This window comes from Pan troglodytes, chromosome 4, assembly GCF_028858775.2.
Source record: "Pan troglodytes isolate AG18354 chromosome 4, NHGRI_mPanTro3-v2.0_pri, whole genome shotgun sequence".
NCBI lineage: Eukaryota > Metazoa > Chordata > Mammalia > Primates > Hominidae > Pan > Pan troglodytes.
The window spans coordinates 15240779-15256913 of NC_072402.2; the positions used below are offsets into that span (position 1 = coordinate 15240779).

Below are 16135 nucleotides of genomic sequence, written 5' to 3' on the forward strand. Positions count from 1 at the left end.
TATATGTTAACTCTCTATTGTGTACTTAGGCACTCAGAAAGCAGAGTGAAAACAGAGTCAGTCCCAGTCCTTAAGGCATTTACTGTCTACGCAGGGAGACAGACGCTAATCAAACACAAACACAATTGTGTAAACTGTGACAAGTGCTGTGAAAAGGACACCGTGTGCTATGAGAGAGGAAAACAGGGATTTGCTCAAGCCTGGGGGTTGGAAACAGAGAAGTGATGTTTGAGCTGAGAGCTGGAGGATGAGTGGAATGAACTAGGGCGTGGTTAGAAGGAAGAATGTTTCAGACAGAGGGAAGAGTACAGGCAAAGCAAGGTAGGGAGGCAGGCGTGAGCTCTAGGAGGAAGTGAAGGCACTCCTCATATTGGAGCAAGGGGAGGAGGTGAAAGAAGAGGGAGGGGTCAGGGTCAGACCATGGTGGGGACTGGGCATGGGTAACCAACTGTCCCAGCTTGCCTGGACTGAGAGATGTGCCAGTATGTGGGGCTTTCAGTGCTAAAACTGGGAGAGTCCCAGGCAAACCAGGAGGAATTGGCCACCTTCCCTGGAGGCCAGGGTAATGGTCAGGTTCCTTTCTTTCTTAATTTCAGAGAAGTTGGCCAAGCACGGTGGCTCATGCCTGTAATCCCAGCACTTTGGGAGGCCGAGGTGGGTGGATCACTTGAAGTCAGGGGTTCGAGACCAGCCTGGCCAACATGGTAAAACCCCCATTTCTACTGAAAATACAAAAATTAGCCAGGTATGGTGGCAGGTGCCTGCAATCCCAACTATTGGGAGGCTGAGGCAGGAGACTCACTTGAACTTTGGAGGCAGAGGTTACGGATCATGCCACTGCACTCCAGCCTGGGCGACAGAGTGAGACTCAATCTGAAAAAAAAAATTTTTTTTTCAGAAAAGTTCCTTTTTAGATAGGCATAGCTTCCAGCCATAGAAAAACAACAGCTGTGACTAGTAAAAGTAACCGCTTACTTTGGCCAAAGGGAAACGGGCACAAAACAGACACACCACTTACTTTTAGTTGGATTACTTGACCAGTAAGATTTTTCTTTATCTGGCCTGATTTCTCCTAATGGTAACTTTGGAAATTGATTGGCATCTGATGATGTATTTGAGATAACAGAAGCAGCTAAGGGTAGGGGATGCTATTACTCTATAGCAGGATTTCTCAACACTGGCAATGTTGGAATTACTGGGGAGCTTAAAAAAGATACCTGGGCCCCAGCCTAATAAATCTGAAAATCCACTGGAGCCAGGGCCAGGGTCCTGGGGGTCTTGATGGAATGCAGATTATGTTTCCAAGGGGTTTGAGAAACTATAGTTCTAAGAAGTCCCAGATGGTATTGATGTTGCTGTCCTGTGGACTTTGAGAAGCAATGTTCTATAAAGTTTGATGAGGTTATTTATGAAGCCACTGGTCTCCGTTTAGGAGAGCAGATCTATAGGCCCATGTAAAGGCATATGAGTCCATGATAGGAGACAGGGGTTAAAGACTTAGGGCGGGGAGGTGGCCAAGGAGGCTTCGGCAGTGTGGTCCCATCAGCAAGATCACACTGAACCCAGGGGGGCAAATCTTGACTTCTCAGTTGGTCCCAGGGGATGGGTGAGAGGTTATGGGGTGAGTTGTGGCTTTATAAGCCGCTGACTGTCACTAGTATTCTTGGTTACAGAAGAACCAGCTCCTGAGGTCTCTGGCTAGGATGCTACCATAGGTAATGACCATTTTTTACCTTTCTGACAATTTGTTAGGGTCCTTTCCAGCTGACATCAGTGGCTAGCAGGATGTGGGTCTTTCCTACAAATGAGAAAAGCCATGGAAAGAGTTTTACATTGTAAAGAGTTTTGCATTGTAAAGAGTTTTGCACAGGAGATGATACATCCATCGAATGTTTAAAAAACAAACCCACACTGGCTGTGGAGTAGAAAACAGAACTGGGGAAGGGAGACCAGTCAAAAGGATTAGTAACTATTAGTGATGGTGCCTGCCCAAATGATTATGAGTAATGGAAAAGTCACCCCCAGGGCAAAAGGCCTGAGAGTTGAACCAGACCACATGCCACCAAAGTCCTGGCAGGTCAAAGCAGTGAGCCAAATCAGTAATGAAATCTAGCAGAGATAAATGTCAGGTCCTGCCTGGGTCTAAAGATCCCAGAACTGGCCCACATGATCTGGATAACCCTTTGTTTCCCTTCCCATGTTCTGGACTGAAAGGTAGATACAGATGTCAGAGATTAAAAATATATTTTTCTAAGTCAGCTCAGTGACATAAAATCCATGTGTCTTAGTTGTGTGGCCAGTTGGGCTTGCTAGCAGTGCCCAAGCTGAACTCTGTCCTAAAGTTCTAGGCCTCCCTCCCAAGGAGAGGGCAGGCCCAAGGATTCCTTCTGTGCGGGCAGGTCTGTGGGGTGAAAGGGGCTGAGCTGGGCATGCCATTTTAAAAAATTCTGCCACTCAGATCAATCAATCACCTTCAGGAAGGAGTAAAGGCGGCAGTAGGGGAGCCAGAACCCCACCTCCAGGAAGGCCTCTCCACTGGGAAACTTGAGAGTGAGTGAAACCCCTGGCCCTCTCTTCCCTTCAGAAGATGGGGAGACACACCCCAGCACAGGTCCAAAGGGCTTTAAGCTGACAGCAGGTTGAATGTGAGCTTTTGGGTTGTTTGTTTTTAGCTGTGCAGTACAATCACAGGCTGCATTGCTGTGAATGTATCATCTAAAACAGGGTCAGCAAGCCACAGCCCATGGGTCATATCTGGCCTGCTGTTGGTTTTTACATGGCCTATGACCTCAGAGTGGTTTTTCCATTTTTAAATGGTTGGGAAAAAAATAAAAAGAATACTACTTCCTGACATGTGAAAATTAGATGGAATATAAATTTCAGTGTCCATATATAAAGCTTTATTGGATCGGAGCCCTGTGTGTATTGTCTGTGGCTGCTTTCCCTGTATAAGGGCAGAGCTGAGTAGTTGAGACAGAGACCACATGGCCGATGAGACCTAAAATATGTACTCTCTGACCCTTTTCAGAAGACTTACCCCTGATGTAGAATGAAGAAGGTGGTCACCTTGTTGAATTCTGTCCTGGGGATCACACCCAGGACATTGTGTTTGACCTGGGGTCTCACATTAAGTGTGGAATGAGTTTAGAGAAGACTGACCAGGACCACGAAGAGACTCCCCAAAGATATCATGTAGGGACTGGTTGAGAAAACAGGAGCTGTCTAAACTGTAAGAGAGAAAGATGCAGAGTGGAAATGATGGAAATGATAGAACTTTGAAGAGAATTACTCAGGGGAAGGCAGTAATGTACAGTGGTTAGTTCAGAGGGCACAGCTCTACATCAAAACCTGGGCGTTCAAGTTCAGACTTCTACTTGTTTTCTGTGCTTCAGTTTCTTCACCTCAAAAAATGAAGCATTCCTGTTAGAGCTCATCAGATGACCAGATCCACAGTGAATTAAGATTCAGCATTTGCCTTAGAGGTGTTAGTGGGAAACAGTCATGAATACACTGAACTAGCCTGCAGTGTGGACATATTGCTGAGGGAGCACTCTGGGAAGCCTAAAAAACAAGTAGAATTCTGCCTTTAGCCCAAAGCATTCTGCAATCCCATGAAAAATGTAAAAGGTCGTCATATGGAAGAGGAATCAGACTTGTTCTTCATAACCCCAAGCAATAGATTCCAGAGTGGTTACAGATCTGAACACCTCAGTCTCTTGCTTAAAACTCTCAGAGCCTTCCCTTGCTCTTCAGTTAAACATCAGCCTCTTGAACGGGACCTTCAGGCTTCTCCAGCCTCCCCTCACTTTCCTTGCCTTGCAAGCTCCTGTCCAGCCTTGGATCTCAGCTCAGTCTCATGTTCTAGGGAAGCATTCTCCAACCTCATTTAGCTCGGATTCCCTTCTTACAGTGCTTGTGGACCTGCATTCCTTTCCTCTGGAGCGTTGCCTCAGTGGTGCTCTGTTCCCACTAGGAGTCTGTCTGTTAGTCCCTGCCAGGAGAATCCAGTCGGTTGCATTTATAATTGTAGCATCAGCTCTTGACACTGTGCCTGGCCTGCGGGAGGAGCTTAATCTATGTTCATAGAATAATGATCAAAGTTGATCAATAAAGAGAGAAACATTCCAAAAAAGGGAAAAAGGAAATGGACTCCCACAGGATGGAGCGAGTTGCCAGCTGAGAGATATGTAAGCAGTGGTTGGATGACAGATGGTGGGAGATGGTAGCCAAATGGTTTATATTCGGATAGTGCTTTTTTGTTTAATTTTGTTCCAACCCTGTGCTATCACCACTTTTCGGCCATTGGAGTACCTTCTTGGGGTCATCAAGGCTAAGTGATTAGTCCTCTAGCTAGAAAATGACAGAATGAAGACAAGAGTCCTTTGCTCATTTTTGTCGAATGAGTTGTCTCTCCCAGGCTGAGGAGGCCTGTGTGGTTGGATAAAGCAGTGGCAGTGCTGGAGTTCTGTGACTCCACGGGGAAGGAATTACAACTTCCTCTTTAGTAGTAGCCTATCCCATCTATAGCTTTTGTGGTTTTATAGTTGGGTGGATTTTTAAAATGCAGTGATGAGAAAATGAAACTTACCTTTAAAATGATGGGTTGCATTCAACATCTCTAGAAGATGTGCCCAGTCAAGAGATGTGCCCAACTCTCAGCTGTGATGTTATTAAAGAAAACACACACACAATCCTCTCAGTGTTTGGCCAGGAGCAGCTTCCTGTCATATTTATTGATACTTTCAGTTTAGTGGGCGCCTTGGGGGCAGTGTGCCCCATCCTGGGGGGATAGTGCTGACAGCATAAGTGGGTTGCATGACAGCCTACAGTTGAATGTCTTAGTGGTCATGACTTTCAAGATAAAATCCTCCCACTTGGTGGTTCTCTTTCTCAGTGATATTGATCTCGTAGTTGTTGGTTATTGTATTCTACTAAGTGGAAGACTGTCATTTCGTATTGAGCAGAATTAATACCTGAAATACAAAAGTTCAGATGGTCCTTTGAGTTTAAGGATTTATTAAGAGGGTGTTTTTTTTCTGAATATCTCCCCCGTAACTGGTAGAAAAACAACCAACTAATCTATGATTTTGCAAGAACCAACACAATTTAAACTTACTCTTTCACACTGCTGTGCTAACTTCTAGAAATCTCTTGAATCTCCATGTGCTCCAAATTATTTAGAAAACTTGATGGCCTAACAGGATTTGTTCTGTGTGTTTTTCCTTCTGTTTGTGTAGTGCTTAATTTATTTGTTTAGACTAATGTACAATATTTTGCTTTATTCTTGAGCTGAGTTTCTCAGAATTAAACAATCAGTTCCCACACTGAAGGCTCCCAGCCTTTCCCTGCAGTCACACTGAGGCCTAAGGAGAAACTAAAAGCCTGTGAGAGAGGTGACCTACTGGGGAATGGAGGTGCTCACCCAACCAGCTGACAGGAGGACACTGTGTCCCCAGGCCAGGGGGTCCCTGTGGGCAGGGAGCGTGTCTTGCACTTCACTGCCTCCCTGCCTGGCATCCAGCCCAGGGGGGAAAAAGTGTGAGGAACTGGTGAGGGGTCTGGGGAAGGGAGCGGGCAGCTCTTCCCAGCCCGTCCCTATCTGACTGTTCCATTGGCTTCAGTTTATTCCTCTGTGCAGCACTTCCTGCCCTTGATTACAAATGACCTAAAAGCCATATTCACCTTTTCAAAGGGAGCAGGGTTCCATGGCACAGCTCAGAAAAGTGTGAAGTTTCCCCAGCACCTCAGGAGTCTGTGTCCTCTGCTTGCTCACCCACCCCCATCTTCCTACCTCTCTTGCCACAGAATGTCCTTTCTCACCCCTCCCTTGAGTTCCTTCCTATTCCATCAGCCTCTCTTCACCACTCTCTCTTCCATCGTCTGCTAACTAACCATAATAGGACATTGAAGCAGATAGAAATACCTGTTGTGTTTATTAAATGTAGTACTTCTACCTTAAGTTCTTTTAGCCAGATGATTTCACTGTATGTATATTTCTTCACTTTCTCTGCTACCTCAGACATCTAAATTAAATTGCCTTTATGTCCTCCCAGCTCAGAGTTGATGTCCCCGCTCCCTGGCCTGCTCAGTAGCCCTGGAAAGACCACCTCTGCTTCAGGAGAAAGTCAGTGGGCTAGATGCAGGTGACAGAGTCTGTGTGTAGAGAGAAAGTGTGGAGGTACTGATATTGTATATACCATGAATAAGACCAGGAGAGGAAGTAGACAAGGTTGAGGACTATGCAGCTGGCCCATGAGGAAGTAGAGATAGTACAGATTCTGGAAGTTTGAGGCAAACCAGACGCTGCTGAGTTTCCATGAGATAGAGAGACTGTGATGTCCAGGACAGTAGGAGCCTCAGGCTCCTGGGGTAGAACTGCTGTTTGCACGATCACTTGGTTTCCGGCTCTTCAGTGTCTTTTAGTTTTGTTTTCAGGGTTTTGGGGTATGTGTGTGTGTGTATTTGGTTTCCTGTTTTAATGTTTGAATTACTTCAGCTTTGGTATATTGTAGAGAATGGAAAAAAAAAACAGTAAGTGGAATTTTACCACCAAAAACGGTGCTTTTTTTTTTTTTTTTTGTAGTTCTGACCAACAGTCTCATCTGCCATATATAGTTTGAGTGATCACAGATCAGATTTTAGTTTCTGATATTCACATTGTTGATTTCAGGAGGTCCTGGTATAATTCCTCTAGGACATGTTCACTGCTGAAGCATTACTTCTGCTTGTGTGGGTCGGGGTCCCAACATGCATTAATGCTGATGACTAGGGGGATGTATGAGACCTAGGTAATACACTTTGCAATATAACAGACATGCATTGTGCTGTATGTATGGTCTCATTTCAGCCACCACCCAAGTGGTTCAGCCCAAAAATATTGAAAAGAAATTTCATGTTTTTGTGTATCTTCACAGGCATTAAAGAGGATCAAATCCATAATTTCTGGCAACACTGCTCTTTTCCACTTACCCTTGCAACTTCCTTGTGGACTTGTGAAACTTCACTGTGGACCTGAGGCTTCTACTGTCCTGGAAGTCCCCTTGTGGGCTTTCTGGAGATTCTTTTTGCCAAAACTTGCTCCCCTCCCAACACACTCCTTTTTGTTCTTTTTTTATGTAGAATGACTGAATTCGTGGAGGTGAAACCTTTTCTCCCTTCCTGTTTCTCTGAGTCCCAATCACCAAGCCTTCCACAGGCATCCCTCTCCAGGGATGAGGCGGGAAAGCTGGGCCAGGGACTGCAGAATTCTCCTTGGCAGGCTGGTGGAAGGGGGACCCCTATGAACCTTCTGATATCCACAATTTTATCTCAGTTGTATTTGGGGAAATGAGATTTGATGCTGGAGGTCATCAGAACTGTCATTATGACACTGTTTTGCAAGATGTCTCATTACGGTGTTTTCTTCTGTATCATTTTTTAGTTGTAATTCAGTTATTAGCCCAGGAAGGATAAATTTTTTAAAATTTTCATTTTAAAGAGTCTTAATTTACTTGCTATAGCAATATTAATTTGAAGATTTCCTCGGTTCCCTAATTCAGAAGCAGGACAGCCAAGTGGTAAAGGAGGCAACTTCTGGCATCATGTTTTTGTTCATTTTCTGTTGTTATAACAGAATACCACAGACTGGGTGATTTATAAGGAAAACAAGTTTATTTCCTGCAGTTCTGGGGACTGGGGAGTCCAAGAGCACGGCAGGCACCAGATCTGGTGAGGGCCTTCTTGCTGCATTGTAATGTGGTGGAGGGTGTCACGTGGTGAGAGGGTATTAGCATGCAGGTCAGCCACCAGTCCTGTCATGGGGGCCCCATGCTGATGGCCTTATCTAATCCTAATTATTTCCCAAAGGCCCCACCTCCAATCATCATATGAATTTTGTGATTAAGTTTCCAACACATAAAACTAACATGTGGGACACATTGGAGACACATTCATACCATAGTATATCACATTGCTCCTGTTTTTGAATTCTGGCTCTTCTACTTACTGGCCGAGTCCCACTGGGCAATTATTTAATTTTTCCCCCCTCAAAGTTTTCTCTGCAAAATAAGGGTTACTAGAGTAATAACAATAAAAACAATAATTTGTGTTTATTGGGTACTTATGGTGTGTGTCAGGTATGGTGCCAGGTGCTTTCCCAACATTTACTTTCAGTCTCACAGCAGCCCTGAGAGGTGGATCCTGCTGTGCCTCCTGTGTTGTGATGCAGTGATGATAGTAAGAGTGACCATGCACTGAGCACTCACTGTGCACCAGGCTCTACTGTGTGCTGTCTTCATTCCTAGATTCAGAAACTGAGGCTTAGGGAGGGGAAATCACTTGCGCCATATCACATGCTGCAGTATGCAGGGCCAGCATGGGGACCATGTCGTTAGACTCTAGAGACTTCTTACTGCCTGCTCCATGGCATGGTCACAGGAGTAAATGAATTAATTCCTGTAGAACACTTAACATAGGGGCTGGCACATAATAAAAGCTTAAACTGTAGCTATTGTAGCTATTGGTGAAGTCATACTCTTTCCTACTAAAACGCATTTCTCCTTTGATACAGAAGCCCCACTCCTAATGTCATCAGTGAGCAGCTCGTATAGATCCTATACATGGCTATATGGCCATGGCCTGCTTCCATGTGACTTCACAAGTCCTACAGAGTACCCTCCCATCCACCTCCAGATGGTTCTCTGGTACCCTCACCAGCACCCCCGTGAATAGGCTCCCTGGCCCTTCTTGGCTGGAGTTACTTGACAAAACAATGTGGACACATTGGGTAGAGGGAGACCAGGAGTACAGGCATGTGTTCTAGGTTTTTTTTCTGACGAGTTGATCATATCACAATCTCTTGGATTGTAGGTGGGGTTGAGATTTGAGGGTAAGGGCATGTGGTAGGAAGAGTATATGTGAGTGGGGAGAGCCATGGTCTGTAGTGGGTCCCCATGGAGGCCTGGGAGCTACAAGGAGAGGCCCTGTGCTCAAGAGAGATGGCCCAGCTTCAGGGTCTCACCTCAAATTCCGCAGGGGCTAGTTGGTAACTGCCAACTGGTAGGTTCCTGGGTTGTAACTGCAGCAGGTTAGGTGGAGCCTGCGACAAACGAGAGCATGTGTCCGTGGAGGGGGCAGCAGCCATCCCCACTTCAGTGACTGCAAGCCCTTCACGTCCACCCACAAGTGAGCACCACCCTGTGGGAAATAGGCAGATGCTTTCAAAAGGCCTTCAGAGAAGAAGAGATATGAACAGCCGGTATACAGGAGAGCTTTCCTCGTAAATGGAGCCTAAAGTGAGAAATCACACCAGTACTGGGGTTTAGGGAAGTAGGTGCTCTCGTGTATGTGATGAGAGTCTGTGGCAGTGTCTGTCAAAACTGAAAATGTGCACACCCTGTGACCTAGAATTTTCTTTTCTTGAAATTATCCTATTAAAAATCTACCACAAGGACTGTTAGAAAAGCATATTTGCCACAGCATTGTTTGTAAAAGTGAGAAATGGGAAATGATCCAAGTGTTTATCAATAAGGCAGTGTTAGGCTGAGGCGGGAGGATGGCTTGAATCTAAGAGTTTGAGGTTGCAGTGAGCTGTGATCATGCCACTGTGCCCCATGCTCCAGCCTGGGCAACGGCACAAGACCCTGTCTCAAAAAAAGGCAATGCTTACATTTAGGACAGTTTATACTGAAATATTATGCATCATTAAAAAGAATAATGTAGATTTATGTGTGCTGATATGAGAAGATGTCCAACTTTTATAATGAGGAAAAAACTAAAATCATGTTATAGTCCATTTTTCTAAAAAACATTTGTACCTACAGTAAAAGAAAGTATGTATCACGTGTGTAAAATTCTAGTTCTTCCATGAATTTAAAGCTTCACTAAAAATATTTGCATGTGTCAGAATTTTTAAAGTTGAAAAATCAAGCTGAATTAATAAAAATCTAAATTATAGATGTAAAAGGCAATATAGCATTACATTTTTAAGCTTTCATAAAAAGTTTTACTAAATGTCTAGGTAAGAATAAATATATAATGATTTGAATAGCTAATTAACTGTTCTAAACAGATAAGCACTTGTTTTTGAAAATATCCTTTTAAGTAATTGTAAATGTATCTTTAAAATTTGCTAGTGTTGGCCGGGCGCCATGGCTCACGCCTGTAATCCCAGCACTTTGGGAGGCTGAGGTGGGCAGGTTGCCTGCGGTTGGGAGCTCGAGACCAGCCTGACCAGCATGGAGAAACCCCATCTCTACTAAAAGTAAAAAACTAGTCGGGCATGGTGGTGCATGCCTGTAATCCCAGCAACTGGGGAGGCTGAGACAGGAGAAGCACTTGAACCCGGGAGGCAGAGGTTACGGTGAGCCAAGATCACGCCATTGCTACTCCATCCTGGGCAACAAGAACGAGATTTCATCTCAAAAAAAAAAAAAAATTGCTAGTGTTTTTTTCTTTATTTGCTGGCAAATTATTTCTTTATAAGTGTAAATATCACATCAAATATCCAGATGATAAAAAATGTCAAAATTTTAGATTCTACATTGATGAGTCTTTTACTGTAGTTAATCACTGGAATTTTACTAAATTATGTACTGTGGAGGAAATTATTTTGCAATGAATCCCAGAGGTTTGGTCATTATTCAAAGTCCTCTTTCTCATTTGTACTTCAGCATTTTATGTGCTCAAACATAAGGAATCTACTGAACATAGCAAAATATTACAAGTGCACTGTTTGAACTCTTTAGGCCTGTTAGTTTTCTCTTTTGTCAAATCAGGAATCACAGTGTATATCATATGCAGCATCACTAAATAGATCTCATGACTCCTTTTAAGTGGTCTACTTTCTGGAAATGATATCTATGTGCCTGCTGTCTGAGTTACTTGCTCTGTGCTGCTAAAGTGATGCCATATGTTATGGCCTGTAATGTTTCAAAAATATATAAATGGGCAGAAGTGGATATTGGAGACTGATATGGTTTGGCTCTGTCCCTACACAAATCTCATCTTGAATTATATAATCCCCAAGTGTCATAGGAGGGACCCAGTGGGAGGTAATTGAATCATGGGGCTGGTTACCCTCATGTTGTTCTCATGCTAGTGAGTTCTCACGAGAGCTGATGGGTTTTATAAGGGGCTTTCCCCCCTTTTGCTTGGCACTTCTCCTACCTGCTGCCATATGAAGAAGGATGTGTTTGCTTCCCCTTCTGCCATGATTGTAAGTTTCCTGAGACATCCTCAGCCATGCTGAACTGTGAGTCAATTAAACCTCTTTCCTTTATAAATTACCCAGTCTCGGGTATGTCTTTATTAGCAGCATGAGAATGGACGAATACAGAGGCGTCTCTGGAGGCATCGCTAGACGTCACCTGGTTTGACTGCCTGCAGTGTATTTGGGTCTGGATTGAATCCCTGTAATTGTGTATGGGATCCAATTCAGATATTCAGCAAGAACCAAGTGTGTGGCAGGCATTGTGCTAGTGCTTAAAAATTTTGTTCCATCTTTCCCTAGCCAAGTCAGTGTTTTCACACTCATTGTACAGTCAAGAAAATTCAGAAGAGGAGTTATGTTGCCATAGTCACACATCAAATAGTAGAGGCAGGTTTTGAGTTCAAGTCTGAGAGATTCTGAAGCCCATACTCTTTATTCTTCTTAATTTTGTGGAACAAAGATGGTCTTGTATATGATGCTGATTATGGGAGAACCATAAAGAAATTAAAAATTTCTTTAATTTTTGGATTGAATTTTTAAATACTTTAAAAATATTTATGTAAATCAGTGATAGATACTTTGCAGGTAAAATTATGCAATCTCTCTCTGCATTTTTTTTCTCTTAAAGCAAACTTGTGTAATTGTGATGTGCTTTTTTTTTTTTTTTTTTTTTTGTAATTTTCATAGGAAGTGACCAAGTTCACTCCTGGATGCTAGCTACAAGCCAAGCCTTAGACACTGTCTGGAGAATGGCAAAAGGCTTTGTGATGTTGGCAGTTTCATTTCTGGTGGCTGCCATCTGCTACTTCCGGAGGCTACATTTATATTCAGGGCACAAGCTGAAATGGTAGGTCACTGTATCATCCTTAAATTTCAAATATATCTTTACTATTCAAAGCAGAATTCTGATATTATTGTTCCCTTTTATCTTTCAGGTGGATTGGATATCTGCAGAGAAAATTCAAAAGTAAATATTTTCATTCATTTATTTCTTTATTTTTAAGGTGCAGAGAGGGTTCAAGAAGGGAGAAGAAAGGGAAAATTAACAGCTTTTTATTTTTTATTTGGTCCAGGGAACCTCAGTGTGGAGGCAGAGGTTGATTTACTCAGTTATTGTGCAAGAGAATGGAAAGGAGAGACACCCCGTAACAAGCTGATGAGGAAGGTGTGTCTGTTTTTAGAGGGTATGGGAGAAATAGAATTTGTCTGTCAAAATCAGGAAACAAACATTCCCTTCTGCTTTACTAAATCCAGAGATCCATCAGTACCAAAATGTGAGTCAAGTAACAACTGTGGCTCTAACTCAAAAGCCAAATGGCTGTTAGACCTTGGCTTTGGGCTTTTACCTGGAGCTCGTGCCCTCAAGGGCTCAGGTCGATGAGGTCTGTAATTCCAGGAAACTCAGGCATTGTGCCTTTTCATCACCCTCCTGGCCAGGCCTATTAAACATCCGCATGTGCAGTGGAGACTGTCTTTGAAAAGATCAGGCACCCTGATGTAAAATATTTTGAGGATTTTTAGAATTTTTATTGGACCAATCTTGGTAAATATCCCCAGCAGTGCTGCCCAATCTTGCCACTAGCAAAAGCAAAAAAGGGTGGAGGGAGTACATATAAAGTACTTAGCATGGTCCTAAAAGTATACAGAGTTTTTCACTGTGATTAGGTCGCATCCCTTATCTGCGCAAGGTGACCTTCCCTGGCTCTGCTTCCAGGATTTATCATCTAAAATACACCTGTACAAATGAGAGTCACTTTAAAATTACATGCAGTCATATTCGTAATTTATCATTGTTTCTGTTGTCCACTTTAGTTGGGGGGAACACCTCACTGAAAATACAGTGAATTCACTTTATTTTCTTGTCCAGTGGAATTAATAAACAACTTTCTCTTTTTATTTTATTAGGCTTATGAGGAGCTATTTTGGCGGCATCACATTAAATGTGTTCGACAAGTAAGAAGAGATAACTATGATGCTCTCAGATCAGTGTTATTTCAGATATTCAGCCAGGGCATCTCTTTTCCATCATGGATGAAAGAAAAGGACATTGTTAAGGTATGTCTTCCCCCTGGAAATGTGGGAAATGTCATGTTGACAATAACTGCAACTCAGGCTCCTAGTCTTTGGGGGCTTTGTACTCAGATGACCATGAGATTGAAGAGTTTTTTTGTTTTTTTGAGACAAGATCTCACTGTCACCCAGGATTGAGTGCAGTGGGGTGATCATGGCTCAGTGCAGCCTTGACCTTCTGGGCTCAAGTGATTCTCCTATCTCAGCCTCCTGAGTAGCTGGGACCACAGGTGCATGCCACCACGCCCATGTAATTTCTGTATTTTTTTGTAGAGACAGGGTTTTCCGTGTTGCCCAGGCTGGTCTTGAACTTCTGGGCTCAAGCAATCTGTCCACTTCCTCCTCCTAGAGTGCTGGGATTATAGGTGTGAGCCATCATGTCTGGCCAGAGGAATTTTAAGAGGCCATTTAATCCAGTCCTCTGTCTCTCATGTCAGTTGCAAATAAACCATCTCAGAAGATAGTCATTATCTGTGTTTGTTTTTAATGCCACCATCTTTTCTTGAGGGGCATCTGTTCTTTTATAAGTAAGGTGATCAAGCAAAATTCACTTTTTTACTCTATAGTTAATGAGAGTTTTAATAAGTGCATAGTTTGTGACCACCCCAAAGATTCTCTTGTATACTTTGGTAGTCCATCCTCCTCCTACCCCAGCCCCTGGAAACCACTGATCTATTTTCTGTCCCTATAGTTTTGCTTTTTCCAGAATGTCATATAAATGGAATCATTCAGTATGTAGCTTTTTGAATCTGGTTTCTTTCACTTAGCATAATGCATGTCCAATTGAATGTGTCTGTGAATTTGTATTTCATCCTTTTTTATTGTTGAGTGGTATTCCTTTACATGAATGTACTACAGTTTGTTTATCCATTCACCAGTTGAAGGACATCTGGATTGTTTTTAGTTTGGGGCAACTATAAATAAAGTGGTTATAAATAGTCTCATACAGGATTTTGTATGAACAATAGGTTTCATATTGAGGGGGTAAGTAGCTAGGAGTGAGACTGCCTGCTTGTATGCTAGGTGCATGTTTAACTTCATAAGAAACTGCCAAGCTGCGTTCCAAAGTGGCCCAGCCATTTTGTATTCCCACCAACAATGTATAAGCAATGTTTCAGTTGTTCCACATTCTCATCAGCACTTGATATTGTCAGGTTTTTGTTTTTAGCCATTCTAATAGTTGTGAATTGGTATCATTGTGCTTTTAGTGTGCATTCCCCAATGAGTAATGATGTTGAGCATTTTTCATGTGCTTATTTGTCATCCCTGTTATCTTCTTGGAGAAATGGCTATTCAAATCTTTTGCTCATTTTTTATGTTTTTTTTTTTTAAATTATTGAGTCTTGAGAGTTCTTTATTCTGAATACAGTGCTTTGTCAGATATATGATTTACAGATATTTTCTCCAGTCTGTGGCTTCTGATTTTCTTAACAATGTAAGGCAGTGCATTCTTGATAAGTAACCTGAGTTTTTATTTTAAATGCAGTATGTCTAATATAGGAACTACATTTAAGGATAGAGGTGCAAAGAAATATAAAATATATGTGTGTGTATGTGTGTGTGTGTTCAATTTTCTTAATATCTTTTATTTAAACTTGTTTCTGTTCCATTTCATCTAGCAAATGCTTGTCAAATATATGCAATGTGCTAGCCTGGTTGCTAATTGCTGAGGACAAAGATATAAAAATACAACAGAGGCCAGGAGCCGTGGCTTATGCCTGTAATCCCAGCACTTTGGGAGGCCAAGTTGGGAGTATCTCTGGAGGCCAGTAGTTTAAGACCAGCCTGGGCAACAGAGCAAGACTCCATCTTGCCAAAAAATAAAAAAATGTAGCCAGACATGGTGGTCATGCCTATGGTCATAGTTACTTGGGAGACTATGATGGGAGGATTGCTTGACCCTAGGAGTTTAAGGTTACACTGAGCTATGATTGCACCACTGTACTCCAGCCTGGGTGATAGAGTGTGTATTAGTCTGTTTTCATGCTGCTGATAAAGACAATCAAGATGATACTTGGGTGGGGACACGGCCAAACCATATTATTCCACCCCTGGCCCCTCCCAAATCTCACATCTTCACATTTCAAAACCAATCATGCCTTCCCAGCAGTCCCCCAAAGTCTTAACTCATTTCAGCATTAACTCAAAAGTTCACAGTACAAAGTCTCATCCAAAACAAGGCAAGTCCCTTCTACCTATGAGCCTGTAATCAAAAGCAGTTTAGTTACTACCTAGATGCAGTGGGGATACTGGGTAAATACAGCCATTCCAAATGGGAGAAAATGGCCTAAACAAAGGGACTACAGGCCATGCAAGTCCAAAATCCAGCAGGGCAGTCAAATCTTAAAGCTCCAAAATGATCTCCTTTGATTCTGTCTCATATCCAGGTCACACTGATGCAAGAGGTGGGTTCCCATGGTCTTGGGCAGCTCCGCCCCTGTGGCTTTGCAGGGTACAGCCTGCCTCCTGGCTGCTTTCACAGGCTAGTGTCAAGTGCCTGTGGCTTTCCCAGGTGCATGGTGCAAGGTGTTGGTGGATCTACCATTCTGGGGACTGGGGAACGGTGGCCCTCTTCTCACAGCTCCACTAGGCAGCACCCCAGTGGGGATGGGGTCTCAGTGTGGGGGCTCCCACCCCACATTTCCCTTTCACGCTGCCCTAGCAGAGGTTCTCTATGAGTGCCCTGCCCCTGCAGCAAACTTCTGCCTGGACATCAAGGCATTTCTGTATATCCTCTGAAACCTGGGTGGAGGTTCCCAACCCTCAGTTCTTGACTTCTGTGTACCCACAGGCCCAACACCACGTGGAAGCTGGTAAGGCTTGGGGCTTACACCCTCTGAAGGCATGGCCCTAGCTATACCTTGCTTGGCCCCTTTT

At 43.2% G+C, this 16135-nt stretch overlaps 1 protein-coding gene and 1 long non-coding RNA gene across 9 annotated transcripts in view; one reads left to right on the top strand and one right to left on the bottom strand.

Annotated features, from left to right (window-relative positions):
- The window catches only part of OTULINL (OTU deubiquitinase with linear linkage specificity like), a 29828-nt gene that overhangs the window by 7360 nt on the left and 6333 nt on the right, over positions 1-16135 (top strand). The window contains exons 2-5 of the mRNA XM_001148036.7: positions 11876-12035; positions 12124-12155; positions 12262-12353; positions 13094-13243. Of these exons, the coding sequence (XP_001148036.4) occupies positions 11876-12035; positions 12124-12155; positions 12262-12353; positions 13094-13243 (434 nt within the window). The remainder of the gene's footprint in view (positions 1-11875; positions 12036-12123; positions 12156-12261; positions 12354-13093; positions 13244-16135) is intronic.
- The window catches only part of LOC107974634 (uncharacterized), a 95088-nt gene continuing 83649 nt past the window's right edge, over positions 4697-16135 (bottom strand). For all 8 annotated transcript variants that reach the window (XR_010157165.1, XR_010157164.1, XR_010157156.1 and 5 more), the window contains one exon: positions 4697-4973. This is a non-coding gene — a long non-coding RNA (uncharacterized LOC107974634). The remainder of the gene's footprint in view (positions 4974-16135) is intronic.